Source organism: Trichomycterus rosablanca, chromosome 4 (assembly GCF_030014385.1).
Source record: "Trichomycterus rosablanca isolate fTriRos1 chromosome 4, fTriRos1.hap1, whole genome shotgun sequence".
NCBI lineage: Eukaryota > Metazoa > Chordata > Actinopteri > Siluriformes > Trichomycteridae > Trichomycterus > Trichomycterus rosablanca.
Genome location: NC_085991.1, coordinates 7,120,341 through 7,143,399, shown reverse-complemented (window position 1 = coordinate 7,143,399; position 23,059 = coordinate 7,120,341). Strand labels below are relative to the sequence as shown.

Genomic DNA, 23,059 nt, shown 5'->3' with positions numbered 1-23,059 from the left:
CCATCTTGCTCGTTTCTCTGCAGCGCGTTGACACGTCATGTAATGGTTTTTTCGCATAACTGTAGTTGATGGAATCTGCCGATATTTCGTAAATGCGCATTACACTTGCGAAACGTTTAGATGGAAACCCGGTTTATGAGACAAACAATGAACGTTTACACGACGAACAGTTTTGCAGATCAAAATGTTTCCAATTTATTAAACAAATCTCAACATGTTGATGCAAAGAGTGCTGGCCGACGCTCAGAACCATTTGTTGAAACGGCTGAAAAACGGCTCCGTAGCTCGAAATGCATAATAATACGTCCACCAACGTCCTTAAAAAATGTCAACGTCTCACTGTGTTTAAAACAGAACAGTGACCGAACATCAAACATCCTCTGAAGAACTCATGGGTTAAAGTGCACAGACTGATGCATACTATGATAAAAGGGGGAAAAAAAAGGGTGCTCGGTGGCGGTTTAACACACTAGCACACCATTGTTGAGAGTCGAGCGTGAATCTCAATCGTCCCAACAGACGCGATTGGCAGGGTCTGTGTCAGGGAGGTCGGACGAGAGATTCCCACGACTGGCTATGTCTGAGGCTTCAACCGTGCTCAGTGAAAGCAACAGGTAATGAAACAGCAATATCAGGAGATGACAAGAGCCTCTATCCAACCCCAAAAACAGGTTGAGTGTTGAAATGGTCAAAACTGCCTCTAAAAATGACTTGCTGGTGCACAGGCCTGTTATTTGGCACTTTATAAAATAAAGAGGCTCATGTATTCCATATTCTACCATTCGATCAGCACCGGTATACCAAAAAAAATCACGCCTCACTGAAGCAATGGCAGATGTGATGATACAGAAAACACCACTCATGTCAATTCAATCAAGAAAACATGACAAAACAAAACAGAAAAAAAAAAAATCACAGTGCATCCCATTCTTTCAACTAAAAACAACCGTACAGACAAGATACTGATCATATACCAGGAGACCGCGATTTCGATTCACCTTCAGTTAACCGTACAGGATCCTTCCAGAATAGCGCATCCCTGACCGGGATTATTACAGCCTCGATGACGGCGATGTAGCAGCGAGAGTCTGCGCTCTCTCGTTCTTTACTCGCGTGGAAGCCAGCCTTTGCCAGGTCCGTTATTAAGAGCTATGAAATGTAGCTCTCGATGCGAAAGTCTTTACATATCGGCTCCACACAGGAGCAACAGATGCCCGGACGTTCCTCAGCTGTGTCAGTGACGTGAGATGTGACGGCCTTACGTTAATGTCCCGATGAGAGGCACAAGCGATGGTGAGGCATCTATGGGTGAGGGGGTTGAGGTTGCTACCATATATGTGATTCACAGTGAGTCATTTTGATAACGCCGACTCCACCTCCCAGTCTTCTGTAGTTCATTCCACCGTAGAGCCTTGAAACGAACATAAACACACACCTGATTATTCCAAAGCATCGATATGAATATATTGGTTTAAAGGTCGGCTTGTTCTCAAACAGGACTAGATTTGTATTTATTGCGTCAAATGTATAGAATTACCTCCATGTGTTAGCATCAGGATCGTAAACTTCTATTGTTTTTAAGTAGGTGGTGCCATCAAATCCACCTACCGCCATCAACTGGCCGTTTACGACAGCTAGTCCAACCTGAAAGACAAGGAAACAATTACAGTATTGAGTCTAGTAAACATGTTAAGCTGTTTTTCAATCCCTGTGTCACAACAGAGCCAAATAAATGGGTCGCAGACAAAAATAATCATTATTAAATAAACTTGTACACAAACGCCCCCCTTGTGGACGCTTTCCGTTATTTTTTAATTGAGTATATTTCGTTTTGTGATTTGTTTTGATGAATTTGATGTTTTGATAAATTAAATTGCACTCATAAATTGTACGATAGAGTAAGTAGAAGCTACAATACACAGCAGAGCCTACCTTACAATTGAATGTAAACCTAGAACATTCAGCAACGATGCCAGGCTTCATGTTAATAACAATTCTCGTCCACGTTTTGACACACACCCCTCTGCGTCCACAACCGATTGGTAACTGAATTGCTGTAGGACTGCTAGGATGCCTCATAGTGCAAATTAACCAGTAAACGTGAGGCATGTGAATGCTACACGAATGAAAAACGTTTAATCGCTAAACACAAAACGTACATTTTGAATCTCACAGCAAATTGCAGATTTCACAGGCCGTGACTCGATTTAATTATAGGCTACTGAAATGTGTGGTGCAAATATACTTGTAATCAAAACAACAGAAGCAACCTGACACTCGCTGTATCCCTCTGCCAGTCAGAACTAGGGCTGCCGCGATTGGTCGACCTAGTTGGTGATGTTAAAAGTCATAAAAATGCATAATTTTTTAAAACTAAATTAAAAATTATCCCTTTTCAGCCGCTCAGGTGGCGCAGCGGTAAAGACACGCGCTGCAACCAGAGCTGGATCTCGAAGGTGCGTCGTTTCGAATCCAGCTCTGCGGCTATATGAACAACGATTGGCATGTTGTTCGGGGAGACCGGCGTGGATACTCAGGACTGGGGCGGTTACGCCCTCTGCTGACTGGTCGGTGGCGCCTGCATGGAGACGGGAGGGGGTGCGGTGGAGTGTGTGATCCTCCGTGCATGGTGCTCTGCCGCGCTGCACTCGTCAAGTGTGGGTGATAAGACGGTCGATTGGCTGTGCACGTGTCGGAGGAGGCGTGGAACGGCCTCGTCAGCCCCGATCAGGAGCAGGGACCGGCGTTAGTGAGAGGATGATTGATGGGATGAAATTGGACGCGCTAAAGTTAAAAAAAAAAAAATTTCATTTCAACAATCTTTCCATTTATATAACCTTTCATATGATTTCCCTCAGCACTACTTGCTTCGTGCGTGGCCAAAGTCGTAGGCATTAAGCGCAGTCTTAAAAAATGCCGTCTGCAGCAGTCAGAAGCTGATTGTTAGGAGCTTTCACAGAAAAGCTTAAAGTTTTACAAGACCCAAATCATCAGAACCTTGGGAATACTTAAAACTGGCACAAAACAAAAAGGTGATCGGTACACTGTGCAAAGCTTTGATGGTACCTCAGCAGCACTAGCTAGATGTTGCACTTCTATATTGTTTCATTACGCTTCTTAAATTGCGGAGATCTTGGAATACTGTATTTCTTAGCCAGTTCAGTTAGACCGTCGCGCGCTTTTGCTCCGTTGGGCTCATGATTTTTGTGGTTGCCGCGGAGCTCAAAGCGCAAAAAGCTTCTCATATGAATGCGCCTTTACGCTTACCACTTTGTTTACATCGCTTAGAATTTAAAGTAAGTTTTAAGTTAATGTTTAGGTTAGGGGTGGGTCTATAAAATCGATTTTTCGATCCGAATCGATCTTTATTTGAATGATCCGATATCGATTCATATGAACGCGAGATCGATCTTGACACAGTGTTCACGGAAATCTGTTACCCCCTTTAATCTCGCGTGACCAGCCACTGTTTTTTCGTGCAACGAGATCTGACCTGCACATCAGTTCAGCATGGCAGAAGCTCCAGTAATGCCTAGTTCACACTACACGATTCTTGCACTGATTTTCGCTCGGCGACGGGTCGGCGCTAGATTCACCGGTTCGGGAGGAACTCGGTGTTCGCTCGGCGATCAAAACTCGGCTCTCAATCAAAGTGTTTGGATGAGTGTGAGGATCTGGGCTCATTCTGTCTTTACTGTACGTTGGATTTAATGACACGTGCCTAAGTCTAACTATTTTATTTCTGCTATAAGTTTGTTTATTTAGGTTTTAACGCCATGTTTAACACATTGGTGTCATTTAATGGCAGTAATAGGTATTATGTACAGTGTATCACAAAAGTGAGTACACCCCTCACATTTCTGCAAATATTTCATTATATCTTTTCATGGGACAACACTATAGACATGAAACTTGGATATAACTTAGAGTAGTCAGTGTACAACTTGTATAGCAGTGTAGATTTACTGTCTTCTGAAAATAACTCAACACACAGCTATTAATGTCTAAATAGCTGGCAACATAAGTGAGTACACCCCACAGTGAACATGTCCAAATTGTGCCCAAATGTGTCGTTGTCCCTCCCTGGTGTCATGTGTCAAGGTCCCAGGTGTAAATGGGGAGCAGGGCTGTTAAATTTGGTGTTTTGGGTACAATTCTCTCATCCTGGCTACTGGATATTCAACATGGCACCTCATGGCAAAGAACTCTCTGAGGATGTGAGAAATAGAATTGTTGCTCTCCACAAAGATGGCCTGGGCTATAAGAAGATTGCTAACACCCTGAAACTGAGCTACAGCATGGTGGCCAAGGTCATACAGCGGTTTTCCAGGACAGGTTCCACTCGGAACAGGCTTCGCCAGGGTCGACCAAAGAAGTTGAGTCCACGTGTTCGGCGTCATATCCAGAGGTTAGCTTTAAAAAATAGACACATGAGTGCTGCCAGCATTGCTGCAGAGGTTGAAGACGTGGGAGGTCAGCCTGTCAGTGCTCAGACCATACGCCGCACACTGCATCAACTCGGTCTGCATGGTCGTCATCCCAGAAGGAAGCTGACGCACAAGAAAGCCCGCAAACAGTTTGCTGAAGACAAGCAGTCAAAGAACATGGATTACTGGAATGCCCTGTGGTCTGATGAGACCAAGATAAACTTGTTTGGCTCAGATGGTGTCCAGCATGTGTGGCGGCGCCCTGGTGAGAAGTACCAAGACAACTGTATCTTGCCTACAGTCAAGCATGGTGGTGGTAGCATCATGGTCTTGGGCTGCATGAGTGTTGCTGGCACTGGGGAGCTGAAGTTCATTGAGGGAAACATGAATTCCAACATGTACTGTGACATTCTGAAACAGAGCATGACCCCCTCCCTTCGAAAACTGGGCCTCATGGCAGTTTTCCAACAGGATAACGACCCCAAACACAACCTCCAAGATGACAACTGCCTTGCTGAGGAAGCTGAAGGTAAAGGTGATGGACTAAACCCAATTGAGCACCTGTGGCGCATCCTCAAGTGGAAGGTGGAGGAGTTCAAGGTGTCTAACATCCACCAGCTCCGTGATGTCATCATGGAGGAGTGGAAGAGGATTCCAGTAGCAACCTGTGCAGCTCTGGTGAATTCCATGCCCAGGAGGGTTAAGGCAGTGCTGGATAATAATGGTGGTCACACAAAATATTGACACTTTGGGCACAATTTGGACATGTTCACTGTGGGGTGTACTCACTTATGTTGCCAGCCATTTAGACATTAATGGCTGTGTGTTGAGTTATTTTCAGAAGACAGTAAATCTACACTGCTATACAAGTTGTACACTGACTACTCTAAATTATATCCAAGTTTTATTTCTATAGTGTTGTCCCATGAAAAGATATAATAAAATATTTGCAGAAATGTGAGGGGTGTACTCACTTTTGTGATACACTGTATGTGTTTTTATATTTTGGTCCATATTATATGTTCATTTTTATTTTTATGGTTGCAAGGTAGGTTAAAAGTCTTCTTGTGTTGTCTTGTGTGAGAGTCTCTTTAATAGTTTCTGGCATGTGTGCTTGTTCTCTTTCTTTATTGTATTTTGGGCATTCTATCAAGATGTGTTTTATTGATATAGGTGTTTGGCAGGTTTCACAGGTTGGGGGGTTTTCTCCTTTTATCAGGTGTTGGTGGGTTATTCTGGAGTGGCCGATTCGGCACCTTGTGTACATGACCTGGTCAATGCGTCATCCCTGGTGGTTTCTGCTATAAGATTAAGCACTTTGCTTTGTGTACGGACTGCCATAAACACATGCTGCACTTTGTTTAATATGGAGCACTGTTTACATTTAGTTTTGTTCCATATTATTAGGCCATACAGTTTGTTGTTAAAATCAAAGAAGCTTAAATGAGATTCTGAATTAAATTTTTGGAGGAAAATTAATCGTTTAGATTAATCAACTAATCGATAAAGTAGTATATAGATTAATCGTTAGAAAAATAGTTGTTATTGGCAGAACTAGTCAGAACTGCACCTTTCTTTTTCTCACTCATTCTTCTGGCATGGTGAATTATGTCTGATGTACTGCTAGCACTGTATTAAGTTCAAGGTAAAGTCAAGTGCTTACCCCACTACGTCTGGATGTCATGGCAACCACAGGAGACCACTGATTGCTCCTTGGGTTGTATCTCTCTGCGCTGCTCAGCTCTGTGGTGTCGTCTCGGCCTCCGACCGAGTAGATCATGTCCTGGTAGACGGCACAGCCTAGGTGTTTCCGCCGCGTGCCCATTGGCGACACTGTGTGCCAGCGGTTCTCCTGTGGGTTATACCTCTCCACTGCAGACAGAACATGCATGAGGGAAAAAGCCATTGATTTAAATTGTTTGACACCTAGAATGTTTAAAATGGCATGATCACACATTTGATCCTTTGATGTGATTTAACTGCAAGGAGTAAGGAACGTTTCACACTCCGTGGTGTTTCAGGTAGGTGCCAACATTTTTACCTGTATTTAAAGGGGAGGTGCCGTCCGAGCCTCCCACTGCATAGAGGAATCCTCCCAGCACAGCGACCGCCACCCCTAAACGCCGCGTGCTCATGGAAGCAACCCTGGTCCACTTGTTTTCTTTAGGATCGTATCTGCAGGACAGAAGCATATTTATAAATACTTCCCAAGTACGAACATTCAGAATGCTCATAGTTCATATTCTCATATTTCATACTACTTACCTTTCTACTATGTTGAGACATGAGACTCCGTCCTGCCCACCAACTGCGTACAAGAAACCGCCCAACACGGCGACACCCACACTGGTTCTGCATGTACTGGTGGGTGCTACATCACTGCTCCACTGGTTAGTCTTAGGGTCATACCTGAAGGCGAGCACCAGAGGGCAGCATTACCATGCAGTACAGATTACAATGGCTACAGTGGCAGTTGACTAGTAGTGAGCGTATACAACGATCAGCCATAACATTAAAACCACCTCCTTGTTTCTATAGAAGCACTTCGTAGTTCTACAATTACTGACTGTAGTCCATCTGTTTCTCTGTATGCTTTGTTAGCCCCCTTCCATGCTGTTCTTCAATGGTCAGGACTCTCCCAGGACCACCACAGAGCAGGTATTATTTGGGTGGTGGATCATTCTCAGCACTGCAGTGACACTGACATGTTGGTAGTGGTGGTGGATAAGACACAGCAATGCTGATGGAGTTTTTAAACACCTCACTGTCACTGCTGGACTGAGAATAGTCCACCAACCAAAATGATCCAGCCAACAGCACCCCGTGGGCAGCGTCCTGTGACCACTGATGAAGGTCTAGAAGATGACCAACTCAAACAGCAGCAATAGATGAGCGATCGTCTCTGACTTTACATCTACAAGGTGGACCAACTAGGTAGGGGTGTCTAATAGAGTGGACAGGGAGTGGACATTGTATTTAAAAACTCCAGCAGCGCTGCTGTGTCTGATCCACTCATACCAGCACAACACACACTAACACACCACCACCATGTCAGTGTCACTGCAGTGCTGAGAATGATCCACCACCTAAATAATACCTGCTATGTGGTGGTCCTGACCATTAAAGAACAGCATGAAAGCAGGTTAAAAAAGTATGCCGAGAAACAGATGGACTACAGTCAGTAATTGTAGAGCTACAAAGTGCTTCTATATGGTAAGTGGAGCTGATAAAATGGACAGTGAGTGTAAAATCAAGGAGGTGGTTTTAATGTTATGGCTGATAGTATATACTGTCACAGTACTGTAAGTCGCTTTGGATAAAAGCTTCTGCTAAATGCTGAAAATGTAAATGTTAATAAAAGAACCAGCTTCTCACCTCTCTACACTGTTCAGGTAAGACGAGCCATCGTGGCCACCCACGGCGTAAAGCAGGTCGTCCAGGACGCTGACTCCCACGCCGCAGCGGCGCTTGCTCATGGATGCGACCATGCGCCACTCGTTAGTCTGGGGGTCGTAGCGCTCCACGCTGGAGATGGCGTCTCCGCTGCACCATCCTCCGACTGAACACACAAGCGCACAGATTCCATTTCAATCCATGAACACGAGCATCACGTGTATCTAATGACCCCGACCCCCCAAGCCAAAAGAAAAACAAACTAAATAAGCTAAAAAACCTCATTCACACCCAAGGGAATGGGTTATAACAGAACTTTTAGGAGCTAACTGTTCGCATCACAAACACATTATGTTCCCTACATAGTGCACTAGATTGTATATTAAAAAAGAATGTGTTCGCTACATAGTGCACTAGTTTGTATATTAGAAAAGAATGTATGTTCCTTACTTAGTGTACTAGATAATAGACTTATGTTTCTTACATAATGCTTTAGGTAGCGTATTAGTTAACAGATTTAGGTTCCTACATAGTGCACTAAATTGTATATCAGATAACGGATTTACGTTCCCTACATAGTGCACTAGATTGTATATCAGATCACGGATTCATGTTCACTACATAGTGCACTAGCTAGTGTATTAGATAACGCATTCATGTTCACTAAATAGTGCACTAGGAAGTATAACTAGATGATGATTTGTGTTCCTTAAATAGTGCACTAGACCAGGGGTTTTCAACCTGTGGGGCGCCTGACCGGGGGAGTGGCATTACGAGATTTTTTTTACTTCTAAAACTAAAGCAATTCATTTTTCACCCACGGGAGACATATTTCATTACTCTAACTGACCACGCTCACACGCACGTTTAATGTTATTCAGTTCCGTCTGAAAAAAACCTTCAAAATAGAGCTATCAGTGAAGATAAACCAGTGACAAAAGCAACGACTGCTGTTAAAGGACGTGTTTGTGTCTTTAAGAGAGACGCTCTGTTCACAGTATCGATTATAAGTGACTCGGGAGTCAATTCATTTTAAGCGCAGCGTAAGTTTCTTTTCTCGGTCATCTCTCTGTTTTTACTGTTATAATGAATGTTGCGGTTGTAAATAAACACCAACTACTACAGAACATTTTGTGTGACTCGCTTACCTTAAAAAGCTCAGGCTTAATTATACTGGTTATTACCACAGAGTCAGAGTCGTTCTGCCTGTGGAGCTAAACGTTTTCTGTCAGTCAGAGCAGATGATCCCGAACTAACCAACTTAGTAATTGATGAACTTTTGTCTATGCTCTGTGAAGTAACGTTTTCTGCTCTCATCTACATCAAAAAGCAAGAACCGCTTATGATTTACCAAAGTGAACCACAAATTTATATAATGTGCTGATAGATTCGGCCCAGATGGGGTCGGACTGTATTATCTTTTTAAAGTAATATTTTCAATCAGCAAAATTGCATCATATGTATGATGTGCACAACATTAATTACGTTATTTTAGCTTGTCAGAAGCTTTCTCAATGATTTCTGTGCGGTGGTTGACGAAGGGGAGGGGGCGTGGCGCAAGTTGGGGGGTTAGGGGTGCATGTCCAAAAAGGTTGAAAACCCCTGCACTAGACAGTATATTAGACAATTGATTTATGTTTCCTACACAGTGCCCTAGATTGTATATCAGATAACGGATTTAATACGTGATCGTGGAAAAAAAAGTCTGTGCGCGTGTGCGCTCTTGGCCGCTCGTTCTAGATCCTGGGACTTGCGGGAATCAGGGAGCCGCTACGTATATGCGGGAGACTCCCGGAACTTCCGGGAGACTTGGGATGTCTGTTATTAAGTGAGCAGGAATCAATACCGGCGAACAGAACTTCTCCACAGCGGATAGGCTTGCGGGGTCGGGTGCGAGGTCCTTGCATGAGCGGCCGCTCCTGAGGAAGCAGGAGATAGTTCTTTGCCTCATCCACTAGGTCCCTGAGGAGATCATAAAACCAAAGATGCTTTCAATCAAAACAGCAAAGCGCACATCTGTACTGAATGTGATAAACTGTACCCTGCAGCTTGAGTAGAAAGTTTTATATGTTTACACACCTACACTCCTCGTCACTCTTGATTAGTGGATCAGAGCCCACCGTTCCCACAAGGAATTTGGGGCTCAGGAGAGGAAGGCGAACATGCTGAAGAACCTGGTGGGGAAAAAAAAAACATGACTCATTGATTGATACAGACTGATTCACACTCTACACCAGGGGTTTTCAACCTGTGGAGTACCTGTCCAGGGGGCAGGCTTAAAAATAGGGCTAACAGTGAAGATAAATCAGTGACAAAAACAATGACTGCTGTTATAGGACATGTGTGTGTGGGTGCGTTCGAAAACCTAGTGAGCTGCCTTGCTGTCTTACTGTCTACATAGGCAGCTGCCTAAGTAGAGAGGATTCTAATAAGTCATCATAAGTCAGGTTATTTGAACGCACTACTTAGACAGCGATAACATCGGGTTTCGCTTACTAAGCTAACACGGTTAGCATCATGCCATTCAAACCAATGGGATGAGGTGGCACAACGCGCTAGCATGTCAAATAACATCTCCCTCCGTGTACCGAAAACGGTTAACCTGTCACTCCCTGTCACTCCCTGTTAAACTGCTCCCACGTTCTCCACTCAAAGTACTGCTGAAATTTTAAGATACCTTACAAGGGAGGATATTAAGGCATCTAGGGTTTCGAATAGCCTTCTTCTCGGGGGGGTGTACAGGATGACGTAAAATGCTGTCTATGTAGAGAGCGCACTAGGTTTTCGAACACACCCTGTGTGTGTATGTCTTTAAGAGAGGTGTACAGTGGGAGATGCTTTGTTCACAATTTCGCTATAAGTGAGTCAGGAGTCGATTCGTATGAAGTCTTGCTTAATCCCAGCAAGACAGAGATGTTGCTCATTCCTGGAGATCAGTCTCCAACCCAGGACCTAGTCATTTCTCTGGATGACTCCCAGATCAGACCATCTGATAAGGTAAGAAGTCTTGGTGTTGTTCTTGATAACCAGCTGACATTCTCTCCTTATATAGCCAACATGACCAGAGCGTGTCGGTTCCTCCTGTACAACATCAGGAAGATTCGTCCATTTCTCTCCAGGGAAGCTACTCAGATTCTGGTGCAATCACTTGTAATCTCACGGTTGGACTACTGCAACTCCCTTCTGGCTGGAGCTCCCATGTCCACGATTAAACCCTTACAGCTCATTCAAAATGCAGCTGCCCGTCTGGTTTTTAACCAACCTAAACACTGCCACATCACCCCACTGCTACGTTCTCTTCACTGGCTTCCTGTAGCTGCACGCATTCAGTTTAAAACACTGACGCTCGCCTACAAAGCCAAAAAAGGACCAGCCCCAAGCTACCTTCGGGGTCTAATCAAACCCCGCTCTGTACCACGCAACCTCCGAGCCTCTAGTCTCGCTCGACTTGAGCCTCCATCCAGGACTAAAGGAAGACGAGCATCAAGGCTCTTCTCTGTTCTAGCGCCCAAATGGTGGAACGAACTTCCTCTGTCTGTCCGAACATCTGAGTCTCTTGCTGTCTTTAAAAAAACGATTAAAAACCCACCTTTTTACTAAACACTTAGGCTGACTTGTACTTATTTACTAACACTTTATGCCACTTTGGTTCTAACAGATTTGTGTTCTTCGACTGTTGTTTACCTAAACTTGAGAAATGAAATGTTCACTATAGAAGCACTTCTGTAAGTCGCTCTGGATAAGAGCGTCTGCTAAATGCTGAAAATGAAAATGAAATGAAGTGAAGCGTGTGCACTTCCTGAGTTTCCCCTCTCAGTCATTTTTCCATTTTACTGTTATTAATTAATTTATTTATTTATTTTTGGGGGATTTTACGCCATGTTAAACACATGTGTGTCATTTAATGGCAGGAACTGGGTATTATATATCTGTCTATCATTTGGTCCATTTTATATTTTAATTTTTATGGTTGCCAGGTATGTTAATACTGTTCTTGTGTTGTCTTGTGTAAGGATTTCTTTTATGGTTTCAGGCATGTGCACTTGTTGTCTTTCCTTTGTGTATTTAGGGCATTCTATCAAAATGTGTTTTATAGTTGTAATTGTTTCGGTTATTAATTAATGCTGCAGTTTCAAATAAACGCCAGCTACTGGAACATCTTGTGTGACTCGCTAGTTCAAGGTCGATGTCTAAAAAGGTTGGAAACCCCTGCGCTACACTGAGTGCAGTACAGGTGCAGGCTTCAAAATACACCGTCAATATTTTATATACCTGCGGGAGCTGTGGTCGCCGCTCCTGGATGCTGTATTTGACCCAGGCCATGACTGCGTTGAACACCTGCTCCTCGCTGCGCACGTTCAGCTCATCGCTCGAAATGATGTCGATCAGCTGATTGGCTGGAAGCAGCATGAACTCTTCACTCTCCATCACCTGAAGAACAGTTAAACAAACCTTTATAATAATACAGTTCAGGTCATAGTGATATGTTAAAAAAGCTGGACCTTGTCTTAGCGGGTCATAAGAACGTGTGATTGTTGAATTTGCTGTTTTTTAATAGTTAATTTAGCCTTTAACTCCAATTGCAAATCCACAATAATGGACTTTTAGGCAAACCACACATAAACAAACCAAGATTCTGAAGATCAGGATGTAAGCTGTCTTTATAGTTGTCCTCTAACAGATTGATTGATTTATACGTCATGCTTAAACAATGGTTATATTCACTGCAGGAAGTATAGGTAATTTTTTTATCAGTCTATAGCCCTTGTCAAGTGTTGTTTTAAAACATTGTTTATTTATGCATTTTCTCCCATATTTCTGTCAATCTGTCTTCCGCTGCTTGGGATCCCTGATTGCATTCGAGGAGGGTATGCTCACGCCTCCTCCGACCGGTGCGCAGTCCTACTGGACCCCTTCTTGTTCACCCATGCTTTCTACACAGGTGCCTCTATCTAACCAAGGTCCTTACACAGCTCAGTGGGGGAAAATCTTACCCACTTAGTCCGGCCATCCCACCCAGCAGACACGATGGCCAATTATTGTCTGCTGCCGTGCCGGCACTACCAATTTTGCCCGCTAAATGGCACCCAGGTTTTCGAACAAAGGTTTTCAGAATCTCGGCGCTGGTGTGCTAGCGGAATATACCGCTGCACCACCTGGACGCCTGCAAGTCAGAATACGTTTGACAGAAATCAGTGGCGGCTGCTGGTCTTTCAAAGAGGGGAAGCCCATTGTCGGCTTACATCATAAAATTTGTCAATTTATTTATACATAAATTCTGCCCTCCGTTCCTTTTCAAGAAAATGGCCTGAAATGGGTTGCAGTTTGTCTTTCGACTTCACTCGCAAAATCCGCGATGGGACTGGGACTCCCAGTGATTAAGTGACGTGTAGATATTAAAAAAGCTGTCAATCAAAATGGGATTCAGCCTTTCGACTGATCCTCCAATCATCTTGCAGAAGCTCTGCGTCCAGACCCGCCCACAGCTCCATTCACCCCCAGAGACGCTCAGCGTCCGGGGGCGGGACAAAATCGTGGCATTTATCCAATGAAAAAAACCGTTCCATGCAGCCCCATAGAAGTGAATAGACGCTCAGCTTCTACGGGTAAACGCATTGACGCTACGGGAATGTATGAGAAGTTAACAAAATCGAGTCGATTTGTGATAAGTAGCTGATTCTGAATGAACTCGTCTTCGAGATGAACGTGTTCTAACGCATTTGTAGTCAAGGAAATGTTAACACAACTGTACATATTTGACCATTTAATTTTTGACATTTTAGGGAAAGCTGAGCTTCCCTTGCAGTCTTAGAGAAATCGCCACTGATAGAAATAGTTCAATCATTCATTCTGAATCAATCATTCTGTAATTAGAAACAGATTTTAAAGCTTCACCTTATCCAGTACAGTGTATCTGGTATTGTCAGTAGCAATATTAAAGCACTTGGACCGAAGACAAGGAACTATTTTAATATTCAAGTATTAAAATAGAGTGACCTCTGTGTGACCTCTCACAAGACTTTGAAGTATATCTGTGGAAATTTGTGCCGATTTAGTCAAGGGAGCATTTGTATGGCTGGGCACTGGCAGCCAAAAAAGGCTCAACTGATGTTCCAGTCTACTGCACAGCTGTTCAATGGGGCTGAGGTCAGGGCTCAGTGCAGGCTAATGGAGTTTCTTTAAACTGAGTTTTTCTTCATACCCTTATAGACCTTGCTTTGTGCACAAGGGCACAGTTGTGCTGGAACAGGAGAAAGTTAGAAACAGATGATGTCCTTTAAATAATTGATTCATTACACCGGTTAGTAATTGTTGTAGCTGAAATGCATGAATTTATTCATTAGAAGGGGTGTCCCAATACTTCTGTCCATTTACTTTGGATCAAAACATCTCTACAAACAGGGGTGCACCATCATCTGTGAAACCTGAAGTCAAACCCAGGTTATTATCGGATGGCTTAGCTAAATATAGCAAGGGGGATGCCGCTTACAGGGTCTTACTCGTCCTATATTTGGCCAACACTTACTAAGGTGGGGTTACACCAGCACAAGCCCATGAACAAGGTCATAACAACTTTACCGAACATGTAAATGTAGTGCTTAACAGAACAGATTTAACTTCTCTGCTGTGACTTACAGTAATCATTAGATTCTGTATTAACAGTTCGATGCATTTCAACATCAATGGACGTTAATCTAGGCTATCCACAGAATTTCGGACTATGTCTATGGGGATTTCTGATTATTTGTGGCACCTGGCACTAATGTTAGATGAGCAGGGCTGGCTCGCAATCCACATTTCCAGGTATTCCCAATAAGTTAAATGGTGATGAGGGGCGGCACGGTGGCTAAGTGGGTAGCACTGTCGCCTCTCAGCAAGCAGGTCCTGGGTTTGATCCCAAGGTGGGGCGATCAGTTTGCATGTTCTCCCCGTGTCTGCGTGGGTTTACTCCGGGTGCTCCGGTTTCCTCCCACAGTCCAAAGACACGCAAGTGAGGTGAATTGGAGACACTAAATTGTCCATGACGGTGTTCGATATAACCTTGTGAACTGATGAACTAGGGCTGGGCGATATATATCGAGATTTTATAAAATATCGATATATTTTCATACGCGATATAAGATAAGACAATATCGCATATATCGATATAGATGTAACGTTCCAGTTAGATCCGTCAGTTCGTCTTTCCCTTCTCCTAGTTTGTCTCTGCACATGTTCACCTGCCCCGCCCCCCTCCCTCACTGAACACAACTCCCCCCTCCCCACCGCTTCAGTAATTCCTGCAGGCAGCGATAGCATGGAGACGGATAAAGACGTGACAGAAGCTATCGAAGAGGAGCTGCTTACTAAAAAGAAAAATAATGACTCTTTTTGGAATTATTTGGAGATGGTTCGAATTCAAAGTGTCAGATGAGCAGCAGAATAATGTATTCTGTAGAGAACGCCGAAAACAAGTCCAGACAAAAGGTTCCAGCTCCGTGTACCTTCATTCGTTTTTCACTTCAAATCCCAAAGTTAAAAAACAAGAAAACGAGTCGTTATTCGTTTTAAAAACCAACACAAGGGCATGCACGCGCTGACATGCACGTATTTACTTCACATTAAGTGTTGAGAAAGTAACACTGGGGGGTTAACGAGGGGTTTACTTTAACGGGGTTTTACTTGTGATGTCACACAAGCTCAGCCGGAAACCGTGTTATTCCAACATCTTCCCTACACACTCGCTCCCTGCGCCCTATAGTACACTTAACATTCTTAAAGGGCCAGACAATATATTTGTAATTCACATTAGACGACAGGAGATGCCTTAGAAAACAACTCTTTTTTTTTCTTAGAATAGCTCTTTTTTTTTTTTTTTTAAGGAAAAATCATTCTTGTGTGAAGCTTCTCCAGCATGAATATTAATAAAAGTACCTGTAAAAAAATTGGAACATGTAGCTTTGTCTCAGAAGTGTCTTGCTGTTATTACCTTATGGGATAAAAAAATATCGAGATATATATCGTATATCGCCGTTCAGCAAAAAAAGTCGAGATATAATTTTTTATCCATATCGCCCAGCCCTATGATGAACCTTGTGTAATTAGTAACTACCGTTCCTGTCATGAATGTAACCAAAAGTATAAATCCTACTAAACAAGCAACATGCTTGATGCATAAGATTTATTTTCATATGATTGATTTTGACACCTATAAGCAATGGATGTGGCTAAATCACATAATAATTAAAAGCAGTGTCCGTATACTTTAGAACACAGAGTCTATATTACCTCCTGAAAGTTATGCTGGGTGAACTTGTCAGCGATGCGCAGCAGCTCTCGACATGAATGCGTGTCGGCGAAGGCTCGGATGCCCAGGCAGTTGGACGGGTCGAGCTGGCGCTTGAGGAACTCGCAGCACGCCTCCTGGATTTCGGCTAGCTGCAGCAGACAAGCGGCAGGCAGCAGGGTCTGGACGTTACCCTCTTCCACCGTGACCTGGGTGCAACAAAGAAACAAAGATTCAAAGTCATAAGAATGCACACAAATGACCTTACAAATGCTTGTCTGACTGAATGGGCACAAATTCCCACAGACACAGTCCTAAATACTGGGAGAAGCTATACCAAAAAGCATGCTATAGCACAAAAGGGACAGAGGGAAACTCCTCATTAATGCCCTCTTGGTGTTATAGTGGGACATCCAACAAGCTCATTATCAGGTGTCCACATACTTTTGTGTATCTGCTTGAGACTTGAGATGTTGGAGGTCAAGTTTATTCAAACCGGAAGTTTAAAAGTCAGACCTGTGAGGTGTACGCGAAGTCGATCAGCAGCTCCATGGCCCGCTCGTCGATGTCGCGGATCACCACCTCGGTCTGGCGGCTCTCTGCCAGCTCGCCGGTGAACATAGCCCTGAAGTAGGGGCTGCAGGCGGAGAGGATGACGCGATGCGCGTAGATCTTCTTGGCGCCCACCACCAGCACGACGTCGCACAGCTCGCGGTGCTTGCGCAGCAGGTTGATCACCTCCAGCGTCTGCCGCGGGTGCTTGTCCGACACGTAGGGCATGCGGGCCGGCTGCGGCACGCCCTCCGGCAGCTTGTTGGGGTCACCCAGGGTGCAGCGGCTCGTGATGTCCATCCCGCAGGTGCCCCTGTGTAGGTTTTGAAACGACGAGTAATTAGAATGGCGGAAACTGTATGATACCTGTTTGTTCCATAATTTTCAGAATTATACTGAGACTGTGACTGTGATGGATGTAGCCAATCGCTTTACTTGGACAGAAGTTTCATTAGGCATGTTATTGATCAATCAATCATTTAAATTCATTTCCAACACCTGATGCTTGATTTGAACACCTTCAGTACGCAGTGCCAGCTAGGTGCACAAACACATTTTGTATTTATATTACATAGTAAGCATTTATATTATTTAAATCGTAGATTTAGATGTTTAACTATTAAATATTAATACAGAAGTTGCTGTCTCTGACTGCATGTTAAACTCTGCACATGTGGACCTACAGTATGTGTCCGCTTTCCTCTCTGTAGTGAGACTACACTAATAATGTCAGGAGGAGCTTTAATATGCCGACTGCAACTCTATTATCTATTATTATGATTAACATGTTTAGTTTGCAGCGCTTGGTTTTAATTAAAAGTCAATATATTTTTTATATATTTGATAAACCTGATTTCCAGCTGATTGAATCTTATATAATTAACTTAATAATAATATTAGCTAAATATTATATACATAAAGTTAAAAATGCTTATAAATTTTATAAATTCAGATTTGGGAAAATATATTTACAATTAATTCTGTGAGCCCCTCATTAAATAAGTAATTATGTAAATTGGTAACTGTTTTAAAACACTTTACATTTATATAAGGAGAGCACTTTCTAATGAGATTTCCATTCATTTACTTATTTATCTTTTATTGACTTTCATTTTATATAATATACTTTTGGTACAAGATTTATTTTAGATGATTGTAATTCCTCTGGCTTTGTTTTTTCTTTTATGTTTATATTTTTTATTTCTCTGCTTAACAATACTTTATCTATTGTTAAAATTAGAGATGGGACGATCGATCGGCTACGAATCGGTATCGGCCGATTTTTAATCAAAATATGCTATCGGCGATCGGCCGATATTTCCTAAAAGTAGCCGATCCGATCGTGTGATATATAAAGATCATGTTAAGTTAACAGCTCAGTGGATTGATCCAGACTTTGAGCTACGAAGCACCAACCATCACATCACCATTCATCAACCATCGTACAGAAACCACAGTGAAAGCTCTTCATGACCTAAAATAACATCATTAACGTTGTGCATCATACATACGATGTAATTTTGCTGATTGTAATATTTACTTTAAAAAGATAATTCAACCCGGTCACATCTGAGTCGATTCTATCAGCACGTTATATAAACTCCTGGTTCACTTTGGTAAATCGTAAGCGGTTCTTACTTGTGATGTAGATGAGAACAGAAGACGTTACAGAGCCAATCAGAGGCAAAAGTTTATTAATTACTAAATTCGTTAGTTCAGGATCATCAGCTGAACTTTTAGGATCAGAAAACTTTTAGCTCCTTAGACGGAACGAGTCTGACTCGGTTACAGATCTGTGGTAATAGCAGTTTAATGAAGCTTTTTAATGTAAGAGAGTCACACAGAATGTTCTGTAGTAGCTGGTGTTTATTTAAAACCACGACATTTAATTAATAACAGTAAACACGGAGAGATAACTGAGAAGAGAAACTTACGCTTCACATAAAACGAATCAACGAATCACTTATAGCGATACTGTGAACAAAGCGTCTCTTCTAAAGGCACAAACACACGCGCGCGCGATCGGAATCGGCTATCGGCCGATGTCCCTGAAAGGAGATCGGAGATCGGAATCGGTTCCAAAAACCCCGATCGGTACATCTCTAGTTAAAATTAGTGTGAGATCTTTTTTTTGTTTTATGTGTTCATATATACTATATGTATGTTTATGTAATATTGTTGATTAAAAAAAAAAAAAAAAAATACAAATAAAAATAAAAAGTTAGCAGCGCTTGGGTGGCGCTGCTTTCTTTTACGCTAGCCCACCACTGCTGAGATCTGCTTTCGAATCTCAGCAGTGCTATTAGCCGACCGGCCGGACGAAGCCCTGCAATAGATTGGCGTCCTGTCTGACGTATCTCTGCCTTGCGCCTAGTAATTTTAGTTGAACCGGACCCTCCGTGACCATGAAACAAAAAAAAAGGAAAAAACGATTAGTTAGCGCTGGTAATGAGCTGCCGCTACCAGCTACTCTATAAAATCTACATTGTGAATGTTGAACTGGTTCAGCTTACTGTGTAGTGACAGTTTTAAACAGACACTCTTTTGTATCAAGAATTTGAGAATTTTCGGCAGGTCTTGAAGGCATGACACAGAATTCAATTTACCGTCCTGCTGCTCTAATAAGTATAGATAGACCTGATTCTCACGAGAATGTGATCATGACCCAAACTGATGCCAGAAAAGTATGAGCAGTTAACAGACGCAGCAGCTTTAACTATTACATGTGTCTAATCCACTCATACCACCTCACTGTCACTGCTGGGCTGAGAATAGTCCACCAACCTAAAATATCCAGCCAACAGCGCCCCGTGGGCAGCGTCCTGTGACCACTGATGAAGGTCTAGAAGATGACCAACTCAAACAGCAGCAATAGATGAGCGATCGTCTCTGACTTTACATCTACAAGGTGGATCAACTAGGTAGGAGTGTCTAATAGAGTGGACAGTGAGTGGACACGGTATTTAAAACTCCATCAGCGCTGCTGTGTCTGATCCACTCATACCAGCACAACACACACTAACACACCACCACCATGTCAGTGTCACTGCAGTGCTGAGAATGATCCACCACCTAAATAATACCTGCTCTGTGGGGGTCCTGACCATTGAAGAACAGGGTGAAAGCAGGTTACATGTAACAACTCAAGCAGTTGTTTTAATCAAACACTTTGAATGAAATGAATGTGATAACATGATAATATTGTAGTGCACGGTGGAATTTTGTACAATCACTGACCAGTTAATAAACTACCCCACATACACATGTTTTCCTCACTATGTCAACGTGGGTTACCACCGGTCACTCTGATTTTCATTCACCTCTCACAAATATGCAACAGGTGGACTGTCTGGGTTAAACTGCTGGTGTGTAAGTGATACACGGTGACAGACTAATCCAAGTCATTATTAAAAACACATGACTAACATGATATCCCAGTCCTTTACAACGTTTGACCACAAGTGTATCATCATATAGGGGATAGCACTATATAGCATAAATAAATCTACATTATTTTATTGCCTTGATTTGAAAGACTTCGCAGTTTTGGCTAATATAGAACATACATACAAAAGTTTACAAACAGGTCGCTACTACACATGAGCTCAGGATTTGGACCCTGTCGGCATTTCGTGCTTGCCTAAAAATAGCACGGAAATTCCATGAGACTTAATGAGACTTGTATGACATGGTACACCAATATCTCTTCCACACAAAAAAGACTTTTCACACTACAAAACACACTTTTGATACAGTTTGTAGATATACAATTACTAACTGTAGCCCTTTTTTAGTCCTTTCTTTTGCCGAGAACAATTTTTCAGTCCCTACATGAGTCACAAGAAAGCAAATCACACAGATTTGCCATGTTTGATTCAATCTGATTTAATTCACATGGAAAAGGTGATAGTTAAGGACACCCTGATATAGTCTCTACACTTTTGCTGTAAGGGTGTCCTTAACTATTATTTCTACACTCACTGTCTATTTTATCAGCTCCACTTATCTTATAAAAGCACTTTGTAGTTCTACAATTACTGACTGTAGTCCATTTATTTCTCTACATACCTTATTAGCCTGCTTTCACCCTGTTCTTCAATGGTCAGGACCCCCCACAGGACCACTACAGAGCAGGTATTATTTAGGTGGTGGATCATTCTCAGCACTGCAGTGACACTGACATGGTGGTGGTGTGTTAGTGTGTGTTGTGCTGGTATGAGTGGATCACAGCAGCGCTGCTGGAGTTTTTAAATACCGTGTCCACTCACTGTCCACTCTATTAGACACTCCTACCTAGTTGGTCCACCATGTAGATGTAAAGTCAGAGACGATCGCTCATCTATTGCTGCTGTTTGAGTTGGTCATCTTCTAGACCTTCATCAGTGGTCACAGGACGCTGCCCACGGAGAGCTGTTGGCTGGATATTTTTGGTTGGTGGACTATTCTCAGTCCAGCAGGGATCAGTGCTGCTGTGTCTTATCCACTAATACCAGCACAACACACACTAACACACCACCACCATGTCAGTGTCACCTGCTCTGTAGTGATCCTGGGAGAGTCCTGATCATTGAAGAACAGCATGAAAGGGGGCTAACAAAGCATGCAGAGAAACAGATGGACTACAGTCAGTAATTGTAGAACTACAAAGTGCTTCTATATGGTAGGTGGAGCTGATAAAATGGACAGTGAGCGTAGAAACAAGCTTGCATTGCCATGTACTTCATTTTGAACACCTGTTTACCTGAGTTATTAGTAGGGGTGTCCACATATTTTTGGCCATACTATGCATTTACAAAAAAGACTAAAATAATACGTCAAAAGCCTGTCGGTTCATAAATGTATAGACAGTTTAGTACAGTAATATGCTGTTTTAACACGTCTGATAAAACACTGTTAGCTGGATGATGCATTTCGCTAGAAATTTAATGAACACTTAGCAAGCAAAGCAGAGCTACTGATTTTTAACAGCAGTCTAACATTTCTGTTAACGACTATTGTATTAAATATTAGGACAACACTTAAAACATACTGCCATTTACTGAATATAACGTGTCACACAGAAACTGACATAAAAATATCTAATCTCACCGACTGAACTGAGTTTGTTGCAAGCTAACGCTACGTAGCATAGCTGCTAGCTGCATAGTTTAAGTAGCACGATGCTATACAAGCTTTCTCTCATATTTTACTGAATATTCAATAAAGCAGACACAAATACACTGTAAATAAGTATTACTTTACCTCAACTGTCCATTAAAGCGGTCCAGAGTGCTCTTAAATTCGTCGACAGACAGAGAATTTGGATACAATCTGATGTAAACGATATAGCCCAGACGACAGTATCGGGCAGCATAACAAACCAACACAAAGTTAGAAACGTAGTCTACTAAATAGGGAACAAGCGTACTTTATGAATCCAGTTATATAGTGCACCTAACTAGGGAGTATGGAGCAATTTGAAATTTTAACTACGTTTCTACAAGAGCCTTTGGAAGTATTTTATGTCAAAATAAGGGCCACAAAAAAGCTAAATATGCAAGGGCCTCATGTGTAAGCCATTCCACCATAAGAGAGCCCAATTTTTTCAGTGTTTTTACATTTCTTTAATGTTTTTAATATTTCCAAATAAACAATACATCATCCCTGAGCAACCTGTAGTTTTGTGCTCCTGCTATTTTAAGAGATTTAAAATTTAAAAAACACTTCTTATTACACCATGAACATGTAAATATAGGTATGAGTGACATATTATATATTATTATTGTTGTAAGCCCTGATGGCTGCTGGAATGAAGGACCTGCGGTAGCGCTCCTTCTTACACAGGTGGTGGAGGAGTCTGGTGCTGAAGGAGCTTGTTAGGTCCCCTACAGACTCATGTAGTGGTTGTGCTGTGTTGTCCAGGATGGATGACAGCTTGGCTATCATGGAGGTGGAGTAGGTGGAGGCGACTTTGGCCCTTTCTATATAGGGCACCCGAGTTGCTAGACCAGTCCAGTTTGTTATTGAGGTGAACACCCAGGTATTTGTACTCCTTCACCATCTCATTGTCCAAACCCTGGATGCTCACAGGTGTGGTGTGATGCAACTTTTTTCTGAAATCAATCACCAATTCTTTAGTTTTAATGGTGTTTATGTGAAGCACATTTAGTTCACACCAGGTAACAGTCCTTGATGATCCTCCTATATTCCGATTCGTTCCCATCAGATAAACATCCAACAATGGCTGTGTAGTCCGAGAACTTTTGAAGGAAACAGTGTTGTGTGTTATGTTGAAAGTCTGAGGTGTATACGGAAAAAAGAAATGGAGAGAGGACAGTCCCTTGTGGTGCCCCTGTACTGCTAACCACTACATTGGACACACAGTCCTGAAGCCTCACGTACTGATTATTTGCAGAAATGTTACAAGTATTCCAATACATGA

The 23,059-nt window shown here is 42.6% G+C and overlaps 1 protein-coding gene across 1 annotated transcript; it reads right to left on the bottom strand.

Moving 5' to 3' along the window:
* Nucleotides 1-176: 176 nt before the first annotated feature.
* On the bottom strand, nucleotides 177-21,957 carry klhl20 (kelch-like family member 20). Its single transcript, XM_062993912.1, has 12 exons — nucleotides 21,880-21,957; nucleotides 16,603-16,951; nucleotides 16,089-16,295; nucleotides 12,093-12,251; nucleotides 9,900-9,994; nucleotides 9,667-9,782; nucleotides 7,803-7,986; nucleotides 6,693-6,836; nucleotides 6,469-6,602; nucleotides 6,091-6,299; nucleotides 1,538-1,644; nucleotides 177-1,411 (listed from the first exon to the last, which is right to left on the bottom strand). Exons 2-12 carry the CDS (start codon nucleotides 16,936-16,938, stop codon nucleotides 1,327-1,329), a joined length of 1,776 nt encoding a protein of 591 aa, XP_062849982.1. The 5' UTR covers nucleotides 16,939-16,951; nucleotides 21,880-21,957; the 3' UTR covers nucleotides 177-1,326.
* Between the last annotated feature and the right edge of the window lie 1,102 nt (nucleotides 21,958-23,059).